The following is a 23191-nucleotide window of genomic DNA, read 5'->3' as shown; positions in this document are numbered from 1 at the left end:
TCAAGAACTCCCAAATATATACTGTTAACACACGGTTATCTCTCTTTCTCTGGGTTCTCTTTATAAACACACTAACTATAATGTACATTAGACTGCTAAATTGTCATGTGCTGTGTGTAAGCTTATTAAAGCAGACTTTGGAAGCTAAGGAGCCTCTCCTATTCCAGACTTGAGAATGTTTACTTCAAGAGTCCTCCAGGGCCTTTTGTACAGAGCCAGGCTGGCCCCAGCTCTGTACCTGGGAGAGGAAAGAACAAGGAAGCAGCCCAAGAGTAAAGACTCTGTGTCCTTGCAAACAGCTAGAAGGTGAACCATTTCCCACAAAGATCATCAAACAAAGGCCCACCTGGCTTTTTCTCCTGCCAGTTGGGCCCTTCGGTGATGGACTGCTCAACTGTTCAAGTCTGGGAAGGGCCATGTTTCCTCCAAAGTTGTGGGCCTATCAGCCACCCTGTCTTTGTTCAAATTGACCAATTCTCATTTAGAGAAATTTAGGGAAAGAAAACCCCTCAAAGATCTGTAAAAACTGGAGTCTCGAGAAAGACTGGATCTCCAGTCCTCCCTCTGCTTTGTAGAGAGTTTTCCTCTGTGTGCCTCGCTGTGTGTTTCCTCACCCCCAAAGAAGCCTTTCATCACCAACTAATCTGCCTGCTGCGTATGAGATTTCTCGTACTTGCTGCACTTGAGTTTCTTCTGCCTTCTAATTCTTAAGTGGCAGAGAAAATCGACCTGATCAAGATCCCTAGACAGTAACACTTCCCTGGAGAGAATCTCGGTCAGGAAATCCAGGGAGCTGACTCCGCTCTCCAGTCCATTTCTGCTGCATTCGTGTAAACCCTCAGTTTCCGTGTCCCTGGTTTGCGTCTCAATCGGGCTACTCCAGTGGCTTCTGCTGGGCACTGAGGGCATCTGGTTCAGCGTTTTGCCTTGTGCTGTCTCTTCTACCTGCTACTCACTACTGACTTTTGCTTGCTATATTTTATAAATTGACCATTTACAACTGAAAGCCTACTATAATAGATATTCTCCAGACAATAACGGAACAAACACTAACTTTGCTCCATCCTCATTCTGAAATTCTTTTTTCTTTTCCTTTTTGTTTAGTCTTTACTTAAATTGAGGTCCTGAAGGGTGAAATTTCTCAGATCACTCGTCTCCTCCCACTGTACTAACATACACTTTTGGGGAAACAACATAGCCTTATTTTCCCCTTTATGCCTCTATTTAGAAACTCTTACTAGATAACAAGTCAAAAGTAGTTCAGGCTGGAGTGTACCTCAATGGCAGACCACTTGCCTAGCAACATGAGACCATGGGTTCAAGGTCCTCTTTGCCACCATCTTGGAAATGTTATTTGACTTCTGTCTTACAGAAGTGGGAAAATCCCATTCCAGCTGCCTTTTGTGAGGACCAACAAAGAGAATAAACAGCACCTTAAATATGTCTGGAATGTACAGAGAGAGATGTTGCTCTCTTAGGCTCCTCCACTGTGAACTCTCAGTGGTCAGTTTGTATGTAAATTTTTATTCTTCATAAAAACTGTATACAGATGGCACAGTGACTATGAATTTCATCAGTCAGGAAAAAAAAGTATTTTAAACAAAACAAAGCTTCTATGTCTTGAGAAAACTGGTAAAGAGCATTATGAAGAGGGTGGCCTGCCCGGTCATGCCATGTGGTACAGAACTGACTGGGAGCGGTGCCCCACACAGGCCTGCAGTCCTCAGTCTGCTCAGTGACAGCTGGTATTACAGATTACACAAGATGCTTCCTTCTGTTTTGAAGGACGTTTCCAGTCCTACAGGTGCTGCTGGCCCAGTGCAAGACCACAGGCCTTTCAGACTTCCAAGACCAGGAATATCATACACTGGAAGGCAAAGTGCGGACAAACTAACTACTTCTGGGAATCAGGCACACTTGGTTTGGATGAGAAATTTTTGTTTTGATTTTTGAATAATTTGTTGGTTAAATAAAAATATTTGAAAAAATAAACCTTGTTCTTTTGTTACTTGGGTTATTTAAACTGGCAGAAAGGGGGCATCTATGAAAGTGGCACTTGTGAGCCCTCTGCAACATGATCCCTGCACGATGTCAAGCCAGCAAGAACAGCCACTGTTCCGGCAGGAACACTAACTGAGACACACACACACACACACACACACACACACACACACACACACTCACACTCTCACACACATATGCTCACACACATATCCTTATACACACACACTCACACACATACATACACTCACACATACACATGCACACATACACACATACATTCACTCACACACACACACTCACACACACACACACACACATCACACACACACACACACACACACACACATACACACACTCACACATATACACACACTTATACATACACACACACACTCACACACACATATACTCACACACACACACACTCTTACACACACTCACACATACACACACATACACTCACACACACCCTTATACACACACACACACACTCACATACCCTTATACACACACACACACACACACACACACACACACACACACACACGGAAAGAGACAGAGAGAGAGAGAGAGGAAGGAGAGGACATGGTTGTGGGAAGAGAGCATGTTAGGGAGTGTTCATAGGGAGTGAGGAGGAGTAGGGGATAGAAGTGATCAACGTGTATTGTATACATTTTGCAACTGTCATGGAATAAGTAAAATATATAAGTACACACTATATATTTAAGGAAGAAGAGCAAGAATGATATCATGCCTCTTCGAAAAGTACTGAGAAAAAAGCTTGAGTCCTTACCCAGAGACAAACTGCCAACTTGCCAAGACAGGAGGATAGCAGCAGTACAAATGATCCCCACAGTTCTCTCCCTGCCTGGGGAAAGTCAGGCCAAAGGAAGTATGGCTGCACACCATACTCTAACCATCGGTCCCTCTCTCCCTCTGCACCCTGCTCCTACCTTAGTTTCACTACTTCCTCTCTCCCCTCAGGGCTCTAACCCTGCGTGTGGTAACAAATCACACCCCACCTTACCTACTGAGTCACTGCTCCTATTTTTAAAAGGAACAGCCTCAAAGAATATGTAAACTGAGAAAGACCCATCCGTGTGTAGGTGAAGAATTCCTGATCCAACACACTTGTTTTTACAAGGAGAACAACGAAGCCTAAAAATAAGAGATGTGTCTCTGTGTATATGGAGGAAATACTACAGGATCTGATCCTGAAAAATAAAAAATAAAAAATCAGTAAGTCTTAACAGACTAAGTGAGGAGCCTAAAGGGTTTCAATCCTTAGTCGTGAAAGTAATGCTTAGTAATTACTTAGACCTGGACAGCAACGTTTCCCTGAACTGAGCCAGGCCACTCACTATGGTAATGGCCTAGTGAGGTCCACAGCAGGGGGCTGTCCTTGCCCAGGCACCAGAGAACTCCCAGCAGTGCAGCCAGGAGGCTGGGGCAGCCTCGCCTCCCTCAGGGCTCGCTCTGTGCCAGCACTCACTCCCTTTTGGAGGCAGCGGCTCAGAGCATGAACACATCTAACCCGACATTTTGGAAAGCCACGAGTTAATGCTGCCCGTTCTGTTTTTACCTATGCTATTAAGATTTTTTCTTCTTATTAACAGGAAGACAATTTCTGTACACTGCACAAGCTTTTGGTGTTTTGAGACAGGGCACCACATAATACAGCTTAGTCTCAAATTCAAACGTAGCCGAGGACGACCTTGAATTCCTTGTCTTCCTGCTTCCACAACGGGGGGCCTGGTGGGTTCTTGTTGGTCGATTGGTTGCTTGGTTTTGAGATGGTCTCGCACTGCTATCCAGGCTGTCCTCAACGTCAGGCCCATCCTCTTGCCTCAGCCTCACAAGTTCTGAGATTACAGATGCAAACCAAGCCCAGCTAGGTCTGAACTTTGTATTGATTCCTTCTGAGTTTCACATCATGCACTCCAAGCCCACTCATCTTCCTCCCTCCATTTCCACCCTCCCAGCATCCCTCCCAAAAGAAAACAAAAAAATTAAAAAGAAAACATCTTGCCATGGGAAGCTGTGATGTGTCATGGTGTGTAATGGTATGTCACGGTGTGACATATATACACTTTTGCCCAAACAGCTTTACTTGCAAATGCTTATTGCAATGAGTCACTGGTCTGGTTCGAGGCCTCAGGCTTCTGCTGCATCGTCAATACTGGATCATTACAGGACTCCTCTCAGATCTCCTGCTATTGCCCTGTGTCACGGAGACCCTGCAGCTTTGGATCTGCAGGACCAGCCTCTTCACAAGCTCCGCAGTTCACAGATGGGTGGATGTTGGGGTGGGCCAGGTCAAAGCCCTGGATCTGTGCCTGGATGGTAGCTGAGTCGGTCAGCCTGCCTGCTCTCCCGAGCAGAAGCCACCATGGCCAGCTCTCCCATGATGCCCAGCTTTCCCAAGCGCTGCAGCCATGGAGGGGTGGTGCCAGCTCACCACACCCACAACAGCAGGGCCGCCTCTACTCTGCTCCTCAGGTGAGAGCTAGCTACAGTTTTTAATAACACTTAGTGCTAAAGTATATTGGTCCTCACCTCCCTTGTAATCATAAGATTCTGCAAATAAGAAAGGAGGAGAGAGGAAGGGAAAAAAGGAGAGACAGAACCACAAAAACGAGTCTGGTTTCTCAGACTGCTCTGGCCAGCACTTATACTATGCACTCCCTGGGACCAGTTTTCAGTTGGAGTCTGTGTTGTAATTTATACAGAACTTTGGGGTGTCTGAGCCTCTAATTCTTACTTAAAGTCTATACACACAGCATCACCCGCTGTGTCCTCTCCCGCCCCTCTGGGGAACTGACCTTTCAGAGCCCTCTTGCTAGATTTCTTATTAGTGAGTCCCTGCTTGATCGAATTTTGCTTCACTTTCATTCTGGGTCAAAAATTGTTAACTTTAAATAATAATAATTTGGTTTATCCCACCTTCCCCAGCTATTTTTAAATTTAGAATCCAGCACAGAACATTTTACTTTTTTCTTACTGTTCAATTTATACAGTTTTTAAGTACTTTTGCATGGTTCCATAGCAGGAAAAAAAAATATACTTACCCTGCTCCCATGGACATGCATAAAAACGTTTTAGATACTTTATTGATGTCTATTTTTCCATAGTTTCTTTATTTAAATAGCCAAAGAAAATGTGAGCATCCCTGCACTACGTGGCGCTGGGGTCCAGTGCTGCGAGCAGTTGGTCAGCCCTGACTATCAGACACTGGGCTCACACCGGGAGTTAGAACAGAGCCTAGTGCCCAACCAGCTTGCCTTTGCTCCAGCGTTCCTAGTCAACATTTTACACACCTGACTCATTTTACATGTGTCAAAGCAGAGAGAGAGCAAGGAGGGGACAACCCAAAGTCAGGCAACGATCGGCAACGGGACCAGAGGCTACCAGTCTCACATTTCTCTCGGGGCACCATTTATGTCAAATTCTTTATGGCTCCGTCCTACCAGCAGAGGAAACTCCAGAGGCCTGTGTCTACACCTCAACCTAACTCAGACGGGAGCAGGAAGCAGGACAGCAGGGAGAATGAGAGCTCTGGTCTTACAAAGACTGGATCCTCTTTGCTCCTAACTTCCTTGTCCATGGAAAGCAAAGCTTCCCTGGGTCTCTGACTTCTCAGCTGCCCATGTTCTAACCATGGATCTGCTCCTGCAGCCATGCTGAGCTCATGGTAAGTTCTACCTAGAACACACCTTCAGGCTCCTCCCCCACCTTACTAAGGCTCCCTCTTCCATATCCTGGTTTTTACTAATTTAGACAGTGCTAAGCACTTTCTCCTCAAAGCTCAGAACCTGCTTTTGCTTCTGCCCAGGTTACTCTCCAGAGACACACATTGTTTCTCAGTGCATTCACTTCAGAGTCTGCTCAGATGAGCCTTATAAAGTCACTTTCCCCAGCCATATTTCTCGTCATTTCCTCTTTGATCGATCTCTCTTCACAGGTCTGACTATAGGTTCATGTACAGTCTGTCTCACCTACTGGAATGAGCTTAAGAGAAGCACCCAGCACGGAAACACTTGATGAAAGTGTGCTGGCTGTGAACCAATAAGAACCAAGACGCAATGTTCACTCTGCTCCCGCTCACTCGCTCACCAACACTGATGCGTCTGACACCGTCCCGCAAGAAGGCGCTGTGTGGAGATCCCACACGAAGCAGATCTTACCACAGGTGCAGTAGACAGCCATGGGAGACACATGCAGGCAGGCATACAAGCCAGGGCTCTGCAGGCATCAGAAAGGTCCCATTCTAAGTACCACCACCATGCAACCTTGAGACTCCCCCTAAGTTCTAAAAAGAAGGGTACCTATCCTCCTCGGGGTATGTATCAAGGATCAAGGAAAATTATTTATGCTGAAGCATCTTGTAAGCTACAAGGCACCATATCCTACAAGTAAAGTATGGCTTCCACACACAAGGTTCAAACAGTTTACTTACAAACAGACCTAAAGTACCTCACACACAAATTGTCTATCCTATAGAAAGTGGGCATACATATACAGATTTGTTCACAAACATATATAAAAAGCACGCCCATAAAAGACACAAACTGACAATAAGCCCAATTTACTAGACACCTAAAATCTGCCACAAACCCCAGACTTTATGGTGGACCCATTTTAACAAGGCTTGTGACAAATGTGATTGATAATGTGTCAATAAATGTGTTGTAGTATACTATGGGTCCTAAGGATACCTTAGGTCAGCTTGGCTCCATCACCAATCACTGTGCTAACACAAGCCTCCAAACAGATAAGCATTTCTTGTTGCATTTGGTGGATAAGAAAGCCAAGAACCAGACAGATGTGGTTTTACACACCCACAATCCCGGCACTTGGGAGGTAGAGGCAAGACAACTGCTCTAAGTTCTAGGCCATCATGCCTACCTATCTAAGACGAGGAGGGGTGGTGGCCGTTGACGGAAGTAGGCTAAGAACTAGCTTTACCTAAGTAGTAAACCCTGCTGTGCAGCTCACACTAAGTCCTCCTAATCTGAACACAAGCGAGATTTTCTGACAGGCAAGCATTTTGATGCTAGAGCCTACACTACCTAGATTCACACCAGACACCTTCCCTGTGTGGCAAATGTTAAGCTATATTCCTTATACATTTTAAAGAGAAGTTAACACAGAACCATTTTAATACGGGGAAGATACTCAGAAATAAAATGCAATGGTGACTTGTCTTATAAATACAAGATTCAAGATTTAAGAATATAAAGTTAGGATCATACACTAAACTTCAATTTAATTCATACCACACACCATTGCTTGCATGATCTATGTTTTCAGTTCATTGATAGCTAAATATACATGGATGGGACAATCTATCCTTAACCCCAAATTCTATCTTAACAAAAAGATAGAACCGACCTACTTCCATCCCGAGATGCCCCAGGCTCTTCTCCCTGAGAACCTACACCAGTGTGTAGTTCTCACATCAGTGGATGTGCTCACACAAAAGACTCCATGCTCTTCAACAGGGAGAATGGCATGGAGTTCTCCCTCTTTTGTCTTGTTGCCTGAGCCCAACACAGTGAGACACATAACACTTAACTATGTGACAGTGACTAGAGCAAGACTAGCTGGGAAGCCGAGCGTTACAGGAAACAACGTGGCCAGTGTCCATTTGTACTAATAAATGTTTCATAAGAGCTGCAACTAATAGTAAAACTGAACAAACACGTCAATGCAGAACACAGGAGGGGTGAGACTACAAAACGGTGAGCTCAGCTTCCATACTCAACTGCATTATCCCAATTTAAAAATAGTCAAAATCGGTGTCCTAGAATATATGTTCTTGACCCATATCCAACAGTGTCATTAAAAAAGTAAAACAATAAAAGAACACAAATGAACTCTCCAGAAGTACAGAAGACAGAGGAGTAAGAAGAAGGCAGATCTAATCCCATTTTAGATGATAAAGGAACTTTTCATGCCATGCAGGCTTAGCCATATTGGAACATTCAAATCACATGTACACTACTGAACTCCTATGTGTTTGGGTCTTTTTCCCTCTCCTTCCCTCCCTCCTGTCCCTTCTCCTCCCACCCCTCTTTTCTTCTCTCTTTCTCTCTCTCTTTCTCTCTCTCTTTCTCTCTCTCTTTCTCTGTTTCTTTCCTCCCCCCTCTTTCTCTCATTCTTTCTTTGAGTCAGGGTTTCTCTGTTTAGCCCTGGCTGTCCCGGAACTGGCCCTATAGACCAGGCTGGCCTTGAACTCAGAGATTTGCCTGACTCTGACTTCTGTGTATTAGGATTAAACTACTACTGAACGTTGAAATATGTACAATTTCTGCTATAAGGTCTATACAAACTGTCATCGTTTGGAGTGAAGACACACCTCCTTGGGCTAATAGTTCCAAGTAGCTACAAGATACTAGTCAACACCTGATGGACACTCCATCGCTGCTAAGTCCTAGAGTGCATAGGCATGTTAACTCCTACAGCGGTCTCAAGTACATATCGGCCTTGAGACTTGGAACCATCTGTTCTGTCCTGAGGGGCAGGTTTTCTTCTTTCACAACGTTGTTAACTCTCAAGAGTGAAGGCTGCTTCAGCCAGTCTGCTAGTAGGAAGCAGACCACTACAGACCATGGCTTTCGGAAGGAGTCTTATCTCCCAACAGTGTGACCTTAGGCAAGCTTTTAACTGTCTCTGAATCTCCTTCCGCATTGACAAAATAGTGATAGTTCAAGCTTCCTACAGCTTTTAAGAATGCTGTATTATATTTCGTGTAAGTGACTAGTACATAGTAAGGATTCAAGAAATGTTAGTTTCCCATCACACTTTCTTTAAAATCAGAGAACAATCACTTAATACCATTAGTCAAAGCAATAGCAACTTCTACTTTGGGGCCGTGTTTAGGCTTGCTGGTAGCCAAGCTACAGTTCCTTAGAACCTCTATTCATATTCAGAATGATCTGAAATAGCTCTTTGAAGAATGGTTTTGAAAAATAGAGCAAAACAAAAAGCTTCATAAGTTGCCAAACTCTGTCTCAGCTTCAAGAATTTATCAGTAGTCTAATTTCAAAACCTTCTGTTCAAGCTCCCATTGATTCATGGTCTGCTGCCCTAAGAAAGCATAATCAACATACTTACTCTGAAGCCTGGGTTCACGCAGCAGAATCTTGGGACATGTCATTGGCAAGATTTTGCATTTCCATTAAGTTTGTAAAATAAAATTGTACCAGTTTTTCTAAAACTGTGGGCTTACTCTTCAGAAAAATTCTCTGGACTAATTTTGCTATTCTGCTCTGTATTTGTTTAGTTAATTTTTTGCATAAAGCTGGTTAACTATTATAAGTTGCTACTCATCTGGTCCTAAGTGCCTCCTAAGGTGGGATTTAAGCAAGGATGGAGCTGTCAAAGAAACAGAACTCTGAAGTCTCAAGAGTTTTACTACTTCAGAATCTTCTATTTTTCAGGGATAGCTTGCTTCCATTCCCACTTTACAGATTAATAAAAACGTAAAAATTCTTCCTTCCGAGCCTTGGGGAATATCATGGAAGAGGGGTGGATAAAATCTAAGCACCAAAGGGTAAGGAGGAATACTGGGAAGCCATGTGATAATGAATACACATCAGGCAGGGTTACCTACACAAACATGTACAAAATCAGACCCTTCAACATTCCATCATGGATGAGAAAGGAGTCCGGCCTCTCCCTACAACTACAAGCAGCTAACATTACAGGAAGGAAGCCATTTCCGTTAGAAATGTAGTATAGGGTGATAACCCATGGCCCATTAAATAACCCATATCCCATACTCCTGCAAGTACACCTAACGGAACATGAACAGACACAGACACAGACACACAGACACACAGACACACAGAGAGAGACAGGCAGACAGACAGACAGACAGAGGCACAGAGACACAGACACACAGACACGCAGACATACAGACACAGACACAGAGAGAGAGAGACAGAGACAGACACAGACACAGAGAGAGAGAGACAGGCAGGCAGACAGACAGACAGAGGCACAGAGACACAGACACAGACAGAGAGACAGACAAACACAGACAGAAAGACATGAAAGTAACGGGATTTTGTTGAAAGAAGTGGTTAGACAGGAGTGAAAGAGGGATTACAGAAGGTGAATATTGTCAAAACACATTATACACATACAAAAGAATCAATCAACAATATTTTAAGTGTAAACAATTCTTTCTCTGTACTGACACAGAGAGCTATTCTGAGCCATTTTAAAATGCTATGCCAAGAAGGCAAGCTAGCATGACATCAGCAGGCTAAAGATCGAAAAGTAAATTCTTAGTTTGTGGTCACTTAATAAGCATGCTTCTTTCTAACAACCCAAAAGTCTATCTTTTGATCATAAACAGTAAGTAAATAACCCGTAATTACCAAGACCTACCTTTTGTGCATCTCCTGTGAAATACGCAATGGCCAGGGTGGGCAGAATCATGAACAGTGCATTGTAATAGAGCAGACCATATTTTCCCAGCTCCTAGGTAGTAAACAATTAAGTATTTCAGTTGGTTCTAGAAGATAGGTATATTTAAACATAAAGAGAGTACTATTCCAATTACATGTGCAGATAATGTTGGTGACTTTTAAAGTTAAAAGCGTTAATTCAAATAAATGCAGTTGAGTCTGAAATGCTGCCCCAGGTCTTTATGTCACAGGGCGCAAGCTGACCGGCTCATGATTAGAAGCAGCCTTGAAGTTACAGCTCTGATTTCCTCAAACCATCTCAGTGTGGCCATACTGGCCCTAGGTTAAACCAAATAAAAGGTAAGCTATAACTGTAAGTACCAATGGGAAAGCGTGCCTCTTTGTGCAGTACCAGGAAAAGACCAACAGTGAGACTACATGACTCTTGACAGCAGGTGTCCAGGACTCAGAACGAAAACTGGGCTGGAGCAGAGGGACGCAGGACACACAGATACAGACACCATCCATGTAACTGACAAGTGACAAAGCCACAAATGTCCACACTCTTGGTCTCACTCTCCCCATTCTAATGACTTTCAATGTCATTCTCTTTTATGATGCTGCAAGCTGTTCTAATGGCAGATCTCACTATACAGCACAGGCTGAGCTTGAACTCACAATCATCTCGGCTCAGCCTCTGAATGCTGGATTGATTACAGTGCTGCTACTGCATGCAGATTCACTTATTCACCCATTCATTTGTTCACTTATTTATCTTTAATCATTTATTTATTTATTTACACAAACTCTCATATATCTCAGGCTGGTTTCAAACTCGCTATATAGCTAAAGATGAAGCTGAATTTCTGACCCCTTTGCCTACAAATCTAGAGTTCTAGGACCCATCTGGCTCATGTGGTACTAGGGACTGAACCTCGGGTTTCATGCATGTTAGGCATGCACTACATCGACTAAGCTCCATTGGGCACCATAGCACATGCCTTTAATTCCAGCACTCATGAGTTCAAGTTTAGATTGCTCTATATAGTAAGTTCCAGAGCATCCAGGGCTGCACAGTGAGAGCATATCTCAAAATTAATTAATTTTAAAACCTATCTCAAAAGAAAAACTTATCTGTACCCCAAACCCATGAATAAGCTTAGAATTTTAATACAAGTAAGCCATAAGCCATTTCCAAGTGTGGAACTGAAGAGCTCTCTTCAAAGACTAAAATACTAGAAACCTTTATTTTCTTGTAGGTTTTGGGATATATTCTAAACAATGATGTCCAAAACAGTAGTCATTAACCTAGCTGAATCAATTATAATTACACAGAACCACTAATGTAGTTCTGAGATATAGCAATCACTTTTCCCGTTCCCAGCAGCCATGTCTGTAATGAGAGCGGAAACAATGCCCAGCATCACAGAAGCCTCTGTTGGGTAGTCGAGCTCCAGAGACCCTGAGGCTGCTGGTTCAGTATGGAGCAGGCCTTGGTATCCACTCTGTGAAACAGCAAATGAGCCGAAGGTAACATCAGTGTAAAGCCAAACTGCTATCTTTCCTATTTTGGAAAGCATAAGAAATTGTTTCTAGTAACTTCAGTTAAAATGATATTATCACGTAGACACCAAGTGGGAAAGTGGAGGAGTCTAGCGGGCACTTTAAAGAAAGTGTTAGCTACATATTTGTAGTGTCTTTAATGGAGGAAAAACAAAAAGACAAAAACCCGCTAAGAATAAGGAAACCCGCCACACAGCCACACAGCCACACAGCCTGCCGTCTTCTTTTCTGGGGGAGAGGTGAAATCCTGGCCAACAGGAAACTACCTCAAAACAGCAACCAGCCGAATCCACAAGGATGGCCACCACTCTGGAACAGAGTATTTGTTTTTACCTGTCATCTGAGCTCCAAAATATACCTGAAGTAATTTCAGGAATACTCTACACAAAATAGAGCAGACAAGGAACCGAATGGGTGAGGCCATCTTACTAAGCTAAAAATGAGCAGGAACACATGTTGGTCACAAGATTCAGTTACGAGATAAACACGTATCAGCTGCTCAGGACAAACGATGGTGACATCTGAGATGAATATCAATGTGAGTCCTCACAAGGCCCATTAGGAAATCAAGGACAACTCCTTCACTAAGAGCTCTATGACAAAGAAAGCAGAAATCCAGAGAGCTGTTTTCTTTCGGTAACTTAACCGTCAATGCAGCCAACAACGCAGGTCTCAAACGCCTGGTTTCCAAGGGTCTGGACTGATGCAAGTCACAACTGAGTGTGTCTATGTGTACAGTAGACGGTGAGCAAGCAAAGAGCATTGTGGAAAGCACTTGTGTACACACTGCCAATGGAAGGCAGTCTGGGCCCAGGAATGCCGTGCTCTCTGAGGGCAGGCCCAGCACGCCCTAGCACTCACAGTCATCTTTGTTCCACAGACTTGGCCAGCACTCACTTGCCAACGGCCCACATTTCCCTGTACTTTCTTCTCATCCCAGGCCCCTCCCCAAGTCTTCTAGAATATAACCGTAATCGTGAAGACCTTTTTCTCTGTGAATATTTCTTTCTTCTTCTACCTCATTCTAAGTCAACATTCACACACTTCCTTCTAGAAAAGCCAGCATTACAACCTTGTTTTGTTTTCTTGTTTCTTTGTTTGTTTGTTTGTCTGAGATAGTATTTTACTCTATAGCCCAGGCTGGCCTCATTATGCAGCCTGGGCAGGTTTTGAACATGGTGATATCCTCCTGCCTCAATTACCTGAGTGCCGAGACTCCAGGCGTTAGCCACAGTGCCTTGCAATCATAAATGTATTGTATTAGTATGAACACATATACAGACCACCTTCAGAGAGCTCCTATGTTCTTTCAACTCCCCTAAGTATGTTTCTTTATTCCACATTTCCCCACCATCCGAGAGCATCCAATGACAAAGCTGTAGAGTGCTACTTACTTTCGAATCTAACTTCTGTTTCACATATGCACCATTTGCTGCTGTCAGGACATCATTGATCAAAATAAAAACATATCCTTCCAGATCAAAGGCCAAGTCAGAGCTGCCGAACATAAGCAACACTTTAAGATCACCTTAAAAATATGCAGTTAATTTCAAACACAGGCCAAAGTACTTGCAAGAACATGTTCTCATCTAGGTCTCATCTAGCATGCATTTTAGCAGCTAGCAGCATTTCCTAAGACCTGGCCACATTTGTCAACCTTATGAGAAACATCCATGCTTGTATGTGTCACCACAAAGAGTCAATCATGCAGCCAGACATCATGGCAACATCTAAGGCAGAAGGATAGCGGGCTAAGGACAATGGGGGCTACAGACAGAGCTCCAGGACAACCTGGGCTACATAGCTGAGACCCTACTTCAAACCAACCTCACACACACAATATAATTATTGTTTCGGTTTATTGTATATTGCTTTAAAGTCAAAGTCAAATAATAAGCAACCAAATTTGCCACTATCATAGCAGAAGGCGTTGGTCTCCGACATAAGGAGGCCAAAGACGGAGCTGTGAACAAGTCATTGTTTTCAAAGATTCACATAAAATACTGGAGTAACTTGTCACTTGGTGGGATTTCCGAAGCACGGTGACAGTTCTGATATCAAGCCACAAGGGTGCATAGGCAAATACTAAGAAGTGGCTGAATGGCTGCTCAATGGGGTGACGAGGCGTAACTAGCGAGATCAAAACAACAAGGTCCCTACAGCTTACCAGCCTGATTATCACAAGAACTCAGTAACTAGAACCCAAATGAAAATCTGACAGAGCAGGCCTGCACTGTACTCTCACACCCTCGCTCTCTCTGGCCCTGGAAAGACACTACATATTCACGGATGGAGTAGTAAAGGAAGCCCTTTAGGCCACTGCAACTTCAGCCAAAGGCAGACGCGGGAGGCCCTGATATAGTACAATTTTTGTTCTCACTGGCATGGAGGAACTACTGTAAAATACACTGGGTTTAGTATGTCACCTCTAAGAAGAAAGGTAGGTGGCTAATACTGAATTCTTCTCAAAGGAACGGGGCAACCTGGAGGGAAAGGCAGTCAGCTACGCAGCTGACTTCCAGGAACCAATGTTGTTGCCGTCTTTTTTTTCCTAAGAATGAAATTTCAGTGTCAACAAGATGGCCCATCCTATACAGGCACTCGCCACTAAGCCTGATGATCTTCCTGTTCCCAGGACCCACACAGGGAAAGAGAACAGACTACCACTAGTTGTCCTCTGATCTCCGTACACATGTGTTGTGGTACACATGCACACACACAAAATAACTAAATAGAATAAAAATGTTTTTAAAAAGAGAATGGAATTTCACTTGGAGATTTAATGTAAAATAGAGTTTGAGTTCTATACCCTCATTACGTACACTCATACCACAGGCAGATGACGAAAACTATATTATGAGCCAAAGAAGTACAGTGGACTTCCAAAGGAAAATAAGTGTGTAGCATTAGTAAATGTATCTGCACACCCAATCTGGGTGCCATGTCTAGAAGACTTCTAGACATACCTTCAACTTTCATCCTTTAGGTATATATTTTCCCCATGCCTGTCTGCCTTTCCTTCTTCCTGTCTACAAATGTATACAATATTCAGTAATCAAATTGGGGTAATTCGTATTGGGGTAATCTTAAAAGTGTATCATGGCTTTGTGTCTTCCTCCAAATGGGAAAAGCTTCAACAATCTAATAGAGTAACCATGTCATGACGTTTGTGATGTGCCCTAAGAAAGGTCAAATGGAGCGATGCTTCTCCTCCTTTTTCCATAAAGGAGAAAGATTCATTGTTCTCTCTCATCTCACGAAAGGGTAGGTGTCACTGTCTGTAACAGTGACATACAAAGTGAAGGAATTCAGATGTTATAAAATGACAGACCTGGTTTCAGACAGACTCAACTTCTAGCCTTGCTGCTTACTAGTTGGAACCCTTAAGAGTTATAGAAGATTGAAGTTCTTTGATTATAAAACAAAAAAATTATATCTCTCGGAACTGAAAAGAATACATAAATGTGTCAACGCTGAATATACTGTGAGGCATCTGGTATGTGGTCGGCAATCAGAAGACAATATCAGATCCTCAATTTTACACATTGATTTTAGGAATCCCCTAATCTACATTTCACTAGCTTTGATCTAATACAGCCTAAAAGATTTAATGCTTGAAGTCTTTTGAGTAGTTTTCAAAGATGCTCCAGACATATTATTAATAACTATTGATTATTAAAACACAAGCTCTAACTGCCCACGTCTTACCTGGCGGCTATGAAGGCCCCAATGATCATGGCGAATACAGTCATCTTAATACCCCAAGAGAAAGTCTTCCTGCAGAACAATTGTAAACATACATACATGTGACTTTATCCATGGAGATTCATTTTACATCAGTGACAAAAAATGAGAAATGCTTTCTTTTAAAAAGATAAATACAATCACATTTCAAATATTTCCAAGGAGCTAGATATTTAAAAGATGAAGTAAAAACTCCTTTTGTTATAGAATGAACTATATCCATTTCTCTCTTATTCTTACCATTTGTTTTTTGTCACTGAGTTGGAATTTCTATGTCAGTGTTAAGTATAAAAACGTCCCACATATTTGCAGTAAAACCAGCCAAGACACAAACACTATTTAAAACTTGCACCTAGGATTCTGAGCTGGCTCTGCCCAATAACAGCAATAGCTCTAGATAGCACATCCCATGTTCAGCAAATTTCCAACTACGGTCTGTAACCTTCTTTACATTATTCTGTCAGCAAGGCAATCAGCCTATTTACGCTTTCCAAAACTTAAAGTACAAGCAAGGCAGATAATTTAATATCTCATATATGCTGGATATCTTTTCAAGGTGTTTAAAAATATATAAAGAATAAATTCATGGGGCTAGAGAAATGGCTCATGAGTGAGATTCCTAGCACCCATCTGACGCTTCTCACCACTGCCTAGAAAACTTCAGCTATGGGAAATTCAGCACCTTCTTCTGGCCTCAGACAACCATACATGGGGCATACGCCCACCCACATAAACACATGCACATAACTAATGCTATCGATCTAACAAACAGGGGCCGTACATTACAAGTAGAACTCACTTAAGTAGAGCGCCTTCAGCAAACATTGTAAACAGAATGGAGAACCTTCTCAGAACTGTAAACATGGGCAGGCTGCAAAAGAGAAACAAGGAGGCAAACTGAAGCTTGAAAATGTGCAACTACAAATCAGGATTCTGTGGACTGGTAGTTTCCAAAGACGCTCATCTCTTTCTGACTGCGTGCAAGTTCCGTACTGATTAACCTTATTACCCTGGGGAAAGTTTTTTTTTTTTTTTATTTAAAAGCCTTTAAAACATTAACTACAAAATGGTAAAACCATGCGTCTATTATCACAGACTAATAGCATACGCTTTTGAGTTTCACTCTGATAATTATGCAAATACCACGACCACAGCCACATGATTCTCTAATATGGAAGGCTTCTTTCCTCTTCACTGAACTGACTTTCCTTCTTAACCTCTACACCATTAAGAAAATGTCAATGGAAATCCTATCCATGAAACAGTTTTACGGATGTTCCTCTAAATCTTAGAGCAGTCTGCTTGCACTAATCAAACATCCAGCCTCTTATAATTTAAGAATTTCTGAATATACTTCGCTCTAGAACGCTTTCAACTTGTCTGGCAATCAAAGACAGAGTGCGAATACAAACATGGATGACAATGGATTTTTTAAAGTGAATGTTGTATAAGCAGCACTCTGCAGTAGGCCTGCATTTCCTTCCTAGTACACAATGAGATGGAAAAGGAGTCCCTCCCTATGATGAATCTGACTTCCTAGGAATTCCCCCCACCCCTGCAGATATTCTGATCATTCTATCGGTGTTCTTGGTTAAAAAAAAAATGTAAAAAGGAGAAACAAAAATTTCTTTGCCTGTGGTCCTCATACATCTCCACTCTGGTTCTGTTTTTAAGATTTTATTTCTAATTTTACATACATCTGTGTGGGTATGTGCACGCCAGCGAAGGTGTCCGAAGGGGCCAGAAGAGAGTGTTGGGTTTCCAGTGATCTGCCTGGTTTGAATGTGGGAACTGAACCTGGGTCCTCTGGAAGGGCAGCCAGTGCTCTTCAGACGCCTCTTCAGCCCCTCCTCGTCATTTACAATTGTATAACATGTCAGCCATTTTCCCCTGTGATTTACCACACATACACTAGCACAAAGCCAGAAGCCAAGAACCAGGAGATGAGAGGATGTGTGGTATTGCCAGAGTAGAGCTACTGCTTCTTTCTAAAGTGAATGGCCTTCCAGTCGATGAAGTAGTCACGTTCATGTCAAGATTCCATCTGACTTTAACCTTTCCATGTCCAAAGGGAACCTGAGGAAATTCTTATGTCCACTATCTGATTCGCTGTTTGGAGTACACTTAAAATATATAGTGTTTATGAATTATATTATAGAAGTAAAATCCCAAACCAGACACAAGGGCAGCATTCTGGAGACACAGGCAAGTGGAGTGAGTGCCACAGATTCAAGGCCAGTCTGGGTTGCATGGTGTGTCCAGGTCATCCATGACTGCAAAGTAAGATCCTATCTGAGGCAGGAAAAAAAATCTTTCTCCATGGCGGGTCTGCAAAACTAATGAAAATCTACTGCACCACTGATAATATTTGATCGCTTCTAACATGAAGTAAGACAGGAAACAAAATTCATTCCTTAACTTCAAATAGTCAGCTTGTAACCAAAACTTTGGGTTCAGTCTTCATTATTTGACAGCAGAAACTTCCTGGTGTTTTCGTGTCCTTCACCCCTCACACCCCCTCCCCCATACACCCCTGCCATACTCCATAGCAATGCATTAACACGACGGTCATTTGTACTTTACTCTAAAGCTACATTATTTTAACCCCGTTAGGAAAATAGTTATCCATACTTCAGTTTCTTTGTGCTGAACAGTCCCGTGATTTGGTTCCCGAAATAGAGCAGAGGTAGTGGAAACGTCTGGAAAAGCGAAAAGGGTAACGATCTCAATAATAAAGACATTGACAGCAAAGTCCTTCCAAACAGCAACAGCCCTGTTTATACAGTCAAATTCTTTCCACTTGAAACATAAGAGTAGTTCCCATAAACAGTACTGACCCCCATGAAACACCCAAACAACATCAACTATCCTTGGAAGAAGAGGGGGCGGCAGGAAGAAAGGAGACAGAAATATGAACATGATCAACCATGTGAGGCTGAAACATCACTTGCCTGGAAATATGGTACTATCTAAGTCTGAGACTCTGATGTCCACAGAACAAGAGAAAGCATTCCTGCTTCACGTGGAGTTTCACAAAAGCATAGAGAAGAATATGAAAACACCCCATCACCCCCACACACACCTCCAAAAAAATAAAAAGGGAATAATGAAACCAGAAGGTCATGGCTAAAGTGGATAGATCTGTTCCCAGAAACTCCTTAATCAAAACAGAAGGATTTTTCTATCCTCACTTTCAAGACCTGTGGCCTGTGTTCTCTAGCTCTGCTATAGATACTTATAGACTAGGGTTGGAGCTAGACTTCATTTTTAAATATTCAAGACGCTGATTTTTTTCCCCACCCTTAAGCCACAGAATGACTCCTTTTTATAAAATAAAGTGTCCCTTCTTTCTCACTTTTACCTTTCGAGGTACATTTCTGTCAAAGTCAGGAAACTTGACTACTCTGAGTGCCTTTCCCACCCAGAGAACCGCTACCGTGGCCACCATCTGCAAACAGAAAACACACACTGATGCACTGTTCTGCATAGAAAGACACACACAGAACTTCTGACAACACAGACCACGGGATACCCAAGATTCCAACTAACCTGGCCAAGTCCAACACATAGCGAGGATGGAAATCTACAAAAAGGGGTAAAGAAAGGGGGTTAAAAACGGCCAGAAAGTCTTCAGAGCACAGTGAATACAACTTCCACACTGTCAGCCTTAAAATGCATTCTGATTCAATCCATACCAATATCTACCCCTCCAATTAAAAAATTTTTTTAAAAAATTAAAAAAAAAAAAAAAAACAGATTTCTGTAGCCTAGGGCAACCACTTGTCTGGTCTTGTTCTGGTTTTACAATCCCCCTCCGCTTCCTGCAACGGATTTTTTCCAGAAAGTTAAGCCGCGGTGATCTCGTCCACGGTTTTAAATCTTTTAAATGAATCTTGGGGACACACACACAAACACATACAAACTTCTGCCCCGGAGTCCCAGTGACAGCGGCGACGGCGCGTGGGCGTGCGGTTGCACCGGTCCCGGGGCTGTCAGCCGCCGGGTTACTAGTCCCTGGGCACCCGCCTCGTTGTGTCCCCCCTGACCCCCAGTCCTAGCCGGCGCGGCGGAGAGCGTGGCCGAAGGCATCCCCTGGTGGGCTCGAACCCCGGTCCCCGCCCGCCGCGTCTCAGCAGTCACCCGCCAGCCGGACCACCTGTAGTTGGTGAGCACGCTCTTGTTGACCACCACGATGAGAAAGGAGCTCACGCCGTAGAAACCGGCAGCCAGTAGCTTCAGGAACACCGTTAGCGTTTCGGCCGGCGCCATCCCCAGCTCCTCCTCATCTCTGTGTGTGGAGGATTTCGCGGGGGCTTCTCCTTTAACCGGAGCATGCTGACGTCTGTGGACTTCCGCCATGGCGGCGGCGGCGGCGGTGGCTGCGGCGCGGGCCTGCGAGCTAGCGGGGAGCCCGGGGTCTGGGCCTGGCGGTGCGGAGCGCGGTGGAACGCGGGCCTGGCAGTGCGGGGCGCGGAGAAGCGCGGGCCTGGCGATGCGGGACGCGGGCGTGGCGGTGCCCGGGCCCCGGGAGTGAGCCTGGCGGTGCGGGATGCGGGCCCTGAGCGCCGGGGCTCCGCGGTGCGGGCCTAGCGTGGCGGCGGAGGCTCGGAAGGGACCCGGCGGCTTGCGGCAGGGCTTCGCGGGTTGTGCTGGCCACAGCTCCCCGCACTGCCGCCGCCCGTCCCCGCCCAGGGGTTGGGACACTGGGGTTCACACCCTCGGGGACTTTGCCCTCGCATAGTTCCTCGCGGGGTCAGCGAGAGCCAGGGCTGGTTCGGCGGGACTGGGACTGGAGAGGAGTTGGGGACCCGGCATGGGCTTCGGGAGTAGCCGGGGGACCACTGAACCGGCCTGGCACGCACAGTGTAGCGCCTGCGCACGAATGCGCCCTGGGTCCCCCTGCGGGGAGCATGGGGGTTATGCAGGAGCCCTGCTGCAGGCCTAGCGGTCCCTCCCTACTCTCTAACGTGTGGCTGGCAAGAGAATTGATGCCCTGTTGCATCCTCAGTTATTCTGAATGCTCTTTTTGACCTCCCTTGCAAGGGGGGTCAAAATTCACACCAACTATCAAATGTGATTCAACAGTAAACAAAGATTTCATTCGGCAGACCTCTGAAATTCTTTTTGTTGTTATTTGCCTGTTTGTTTTAGCTGATACATCCCCGAAAAGGCAAGAGTGGGTGGGTGGAAAGTGAAGCGTTGCAATAAACCATGGACTAGTAAAAAGTTCAAGGTGTTCGGAGCCTAGATGATTTGTTCCAGTTCTAGGACTCCAAAAGATTCCCTGTGCTCTTAGGCGGACTCGATGGTCTCTGCACCTTCATCTCACCACCTCTGTTGTGTAAAACCAGTTCTGTTTTCTTCACACAGTGCTGTCTCACAAGCAAAGAATACCCGTCTAAGCACGGACGTTACATTCCTACTTTTCGAAAGAAAGTTTTGAATTATTTCCCCTAATTTACCATCTTCTTAAGTTTCTTTTTTATTATTACTTTTTAAACTGTGGTAAAAATAATACTTTATTGTTTTAATCCTTGGATGTGCAACTACTGTCAGGCACCTTCCCCCAGAACCATGTCAGATGGACACTCTTCTGGGAACTAAGCAATCATTTCCTATTCTCTACTCTCCTTTCAAAACCAAGTAGTAACCTGCGTTCTGCTCTCAATCTCTGTGAACTTGACTGTTCTACGTATCACATAATTGAGCAGTCACCCATTCGTGACCGGCTTATGCCAGTTACGTAATGTGTTCAAGGTGCATTCACACCGTATCAGAACTGGAATGTCTGGCAGCCAGCATGGTATTCTTAACTGTTGGCAACCTCTTCTCTCCGCACCTCCAGATGCCCCGCCTCTCCCCTTTCCTGGGTTGTAGCTAAATCAACAACAAGGTTCAAGGCTCTCTTTCTTCACTTCCACTTTCTAATGCCCCTCCCTTGTCTCTTGAAGTATATACTTTTCTGTCTATATTGGGCAAAATGTTGCCTGTTTTCTGGTTAGCCTGTCTCCAAAGGTCCCCTTCATCATGCCTTACAAAAAATGACACCCCTCTCCCCTCTCCCTCTCCCTCTCCCCTCCCCCCTCCCCTTCTCCTCCCCTCTCCCCTCTCTCCTCCCTCTCTCTCTCCCTCTCTCTCTCTGTGCCCTAGCCATCCCATACACACTGCTTTTAGAGAATGTCTTACTCTGTCTATGCTACCATAACATATTGCCCGTGACTGGGCCATTTGTAGAAGACAAACATTGTGGACGGTTTTGGAGAATAAGAAGTGCAATATCAAAAAACATTGCTACACGGGGTGTATCTGTTAAGGGCTAAGCTCTTGGATTCTAAGATGGCGCCTTGATCACTGGTCTTGGGAGGTGAAAACCACAGTCCAGTGACAACAGAAGACAGAATGACAAAGCTGAGCAAGTGCTGACTGAAGGCTGTTGTCCCCAGCATGAGCTCCGTGCTAAAGGCCAACTTCCTGATTCAATCAGGTTTGCCCCCAAATGGAAATAATTGTAAAATTATGGAGCTAGGAAACCTTTTCTCTGCCTAATCATATTTACAAAAATTAACATATTTCATAAGGCCCATCACAGACCAAGGTCTAACGTAGGTTCTCTCACTCCTGATAATGACTGGACTACAATGGGTCTAATGTTAAAAAAAAGGTCACAGAGTCCAGTGAGTCAGAGTCTCACTTGGTACCTACAGAGGTACAGTGTGGGCATACTCATGTGTGCTGTCTCTCCTAAAGCGAGTGTAATTAGAATTAGGGTAATTTTCAGTATTTTAAGTACTCGGACCTATTTCTTGACCTTCATAACATTAATTACAGAACTATGTATGGGAAATTTGTACATCGTTTGATACAATAATCTCAATGATGAAATTTGGGAAGAAGTTACAGGATTGTAAAGGCTACATTGAAGACGTTCACTGAGATACAAATCTGCTCTATTTTGAAAGTTCAATTTGTGGGTTGCTAAATTTTACACCTTTCTGGGTAGAATCACTACCAGGAAGATCTCTGTAGTTATTGTTATTTAAGATTTATTGTTATTCATGAGTGCTTGTGTATGTGGGCAATTTGAATGGGGTCACCCACAGAGCTGAAGTTCAGTAGTTTGAGCCTCCTCATGTGAGTCCTGGAAACCAGAGTCCAGTCCTCTGCAAAAGCAACAAGTGTTCTTCACAGATGGGCTCTCCCCCAGCCCAGGGTCTCTGTAGTTAAATCACATTTTCAAAACGAAAACATTGCTGTCAGTCATACTGTTTTTCCATCAAAGGAAACAGAGTCCATATTTTAAAAGTGTAACTCATTTGTTTTCCTTACTCTTCTTCCTTGGCTCTTCCCATCTTCAGGCCTCTTTTGTTTTTTTTTTTTTGTTTTTTTTTGTTTGTTTTTTTTTTTTTTTTGTGTTGTTTTTTTTTTTTTTTTTGAGTTGGGGACCAAACCCAGGGCTTTCAGCT

At 43.9% G+C, this 23191-nt stretch overlaps 1 protein-coding gene across 1 annotated transcript in view; it reads right to left on the bottom strand.

Moving 5' to 3' along the window:
• Positions 1-20672, bottom strand: part of Slc35d1 (solute carrier family 35 member D1) — a 49822-nt gene extending 29150 nt beyond the window's left edge. Inside the window, exons 1-8 of the mRNA XM_032901359.1 lie at positions 19885-20672; positions 19278-19311; positions 19090-19176; positions 18360-18427; positions 16528-16599; positions 15693-15761; positions 13379-13481; positions 10402-10494 (exon numbers count right to left, since the gene is read on the bottom strand). Of these exons, the coding sequence (XP_032757250.1) occupies positions 10402-10494; positions 13379-13481; positions 15693-15761; positions 16528-16599; positions 18360-18427; positions 19090-19176; positions 19278-19311; positions 19885-20087 (729 nt within the window). The 5' untranslated portion in view covers positions 20088-20672. The remainder of the gene's footprint in view (positions 1-10401; positions 10495-13378; positions 13482-15692; positions 15762-16527; positions 16600-18359; positions 18428-19089; positions 19177-19277; positions 19312-19884) is intronic.
• Between the last annotated feature and the right edge of the window lie 2519 nt (positions 20673-23191).

Source organism: Rattus rattus, chromosome 1 (assembly GCF_011064425.1).
Source record: "Rattus rattus isolate New Zealand chromosome 1, Rrattus_CSIRO_v1, whole genome shotgun sequence".
Lineage (NCBI taxonomy): Eukaryota > Metazoa > Chordata > Mammalia > Rodentia > Muridae > Rattus > Rattus rattus.
The sequence above is the reverse complement of the archived record's forward strand: the minus strand, read 5'-3'. Positions and strand labels throughout refer to the sequence as shown.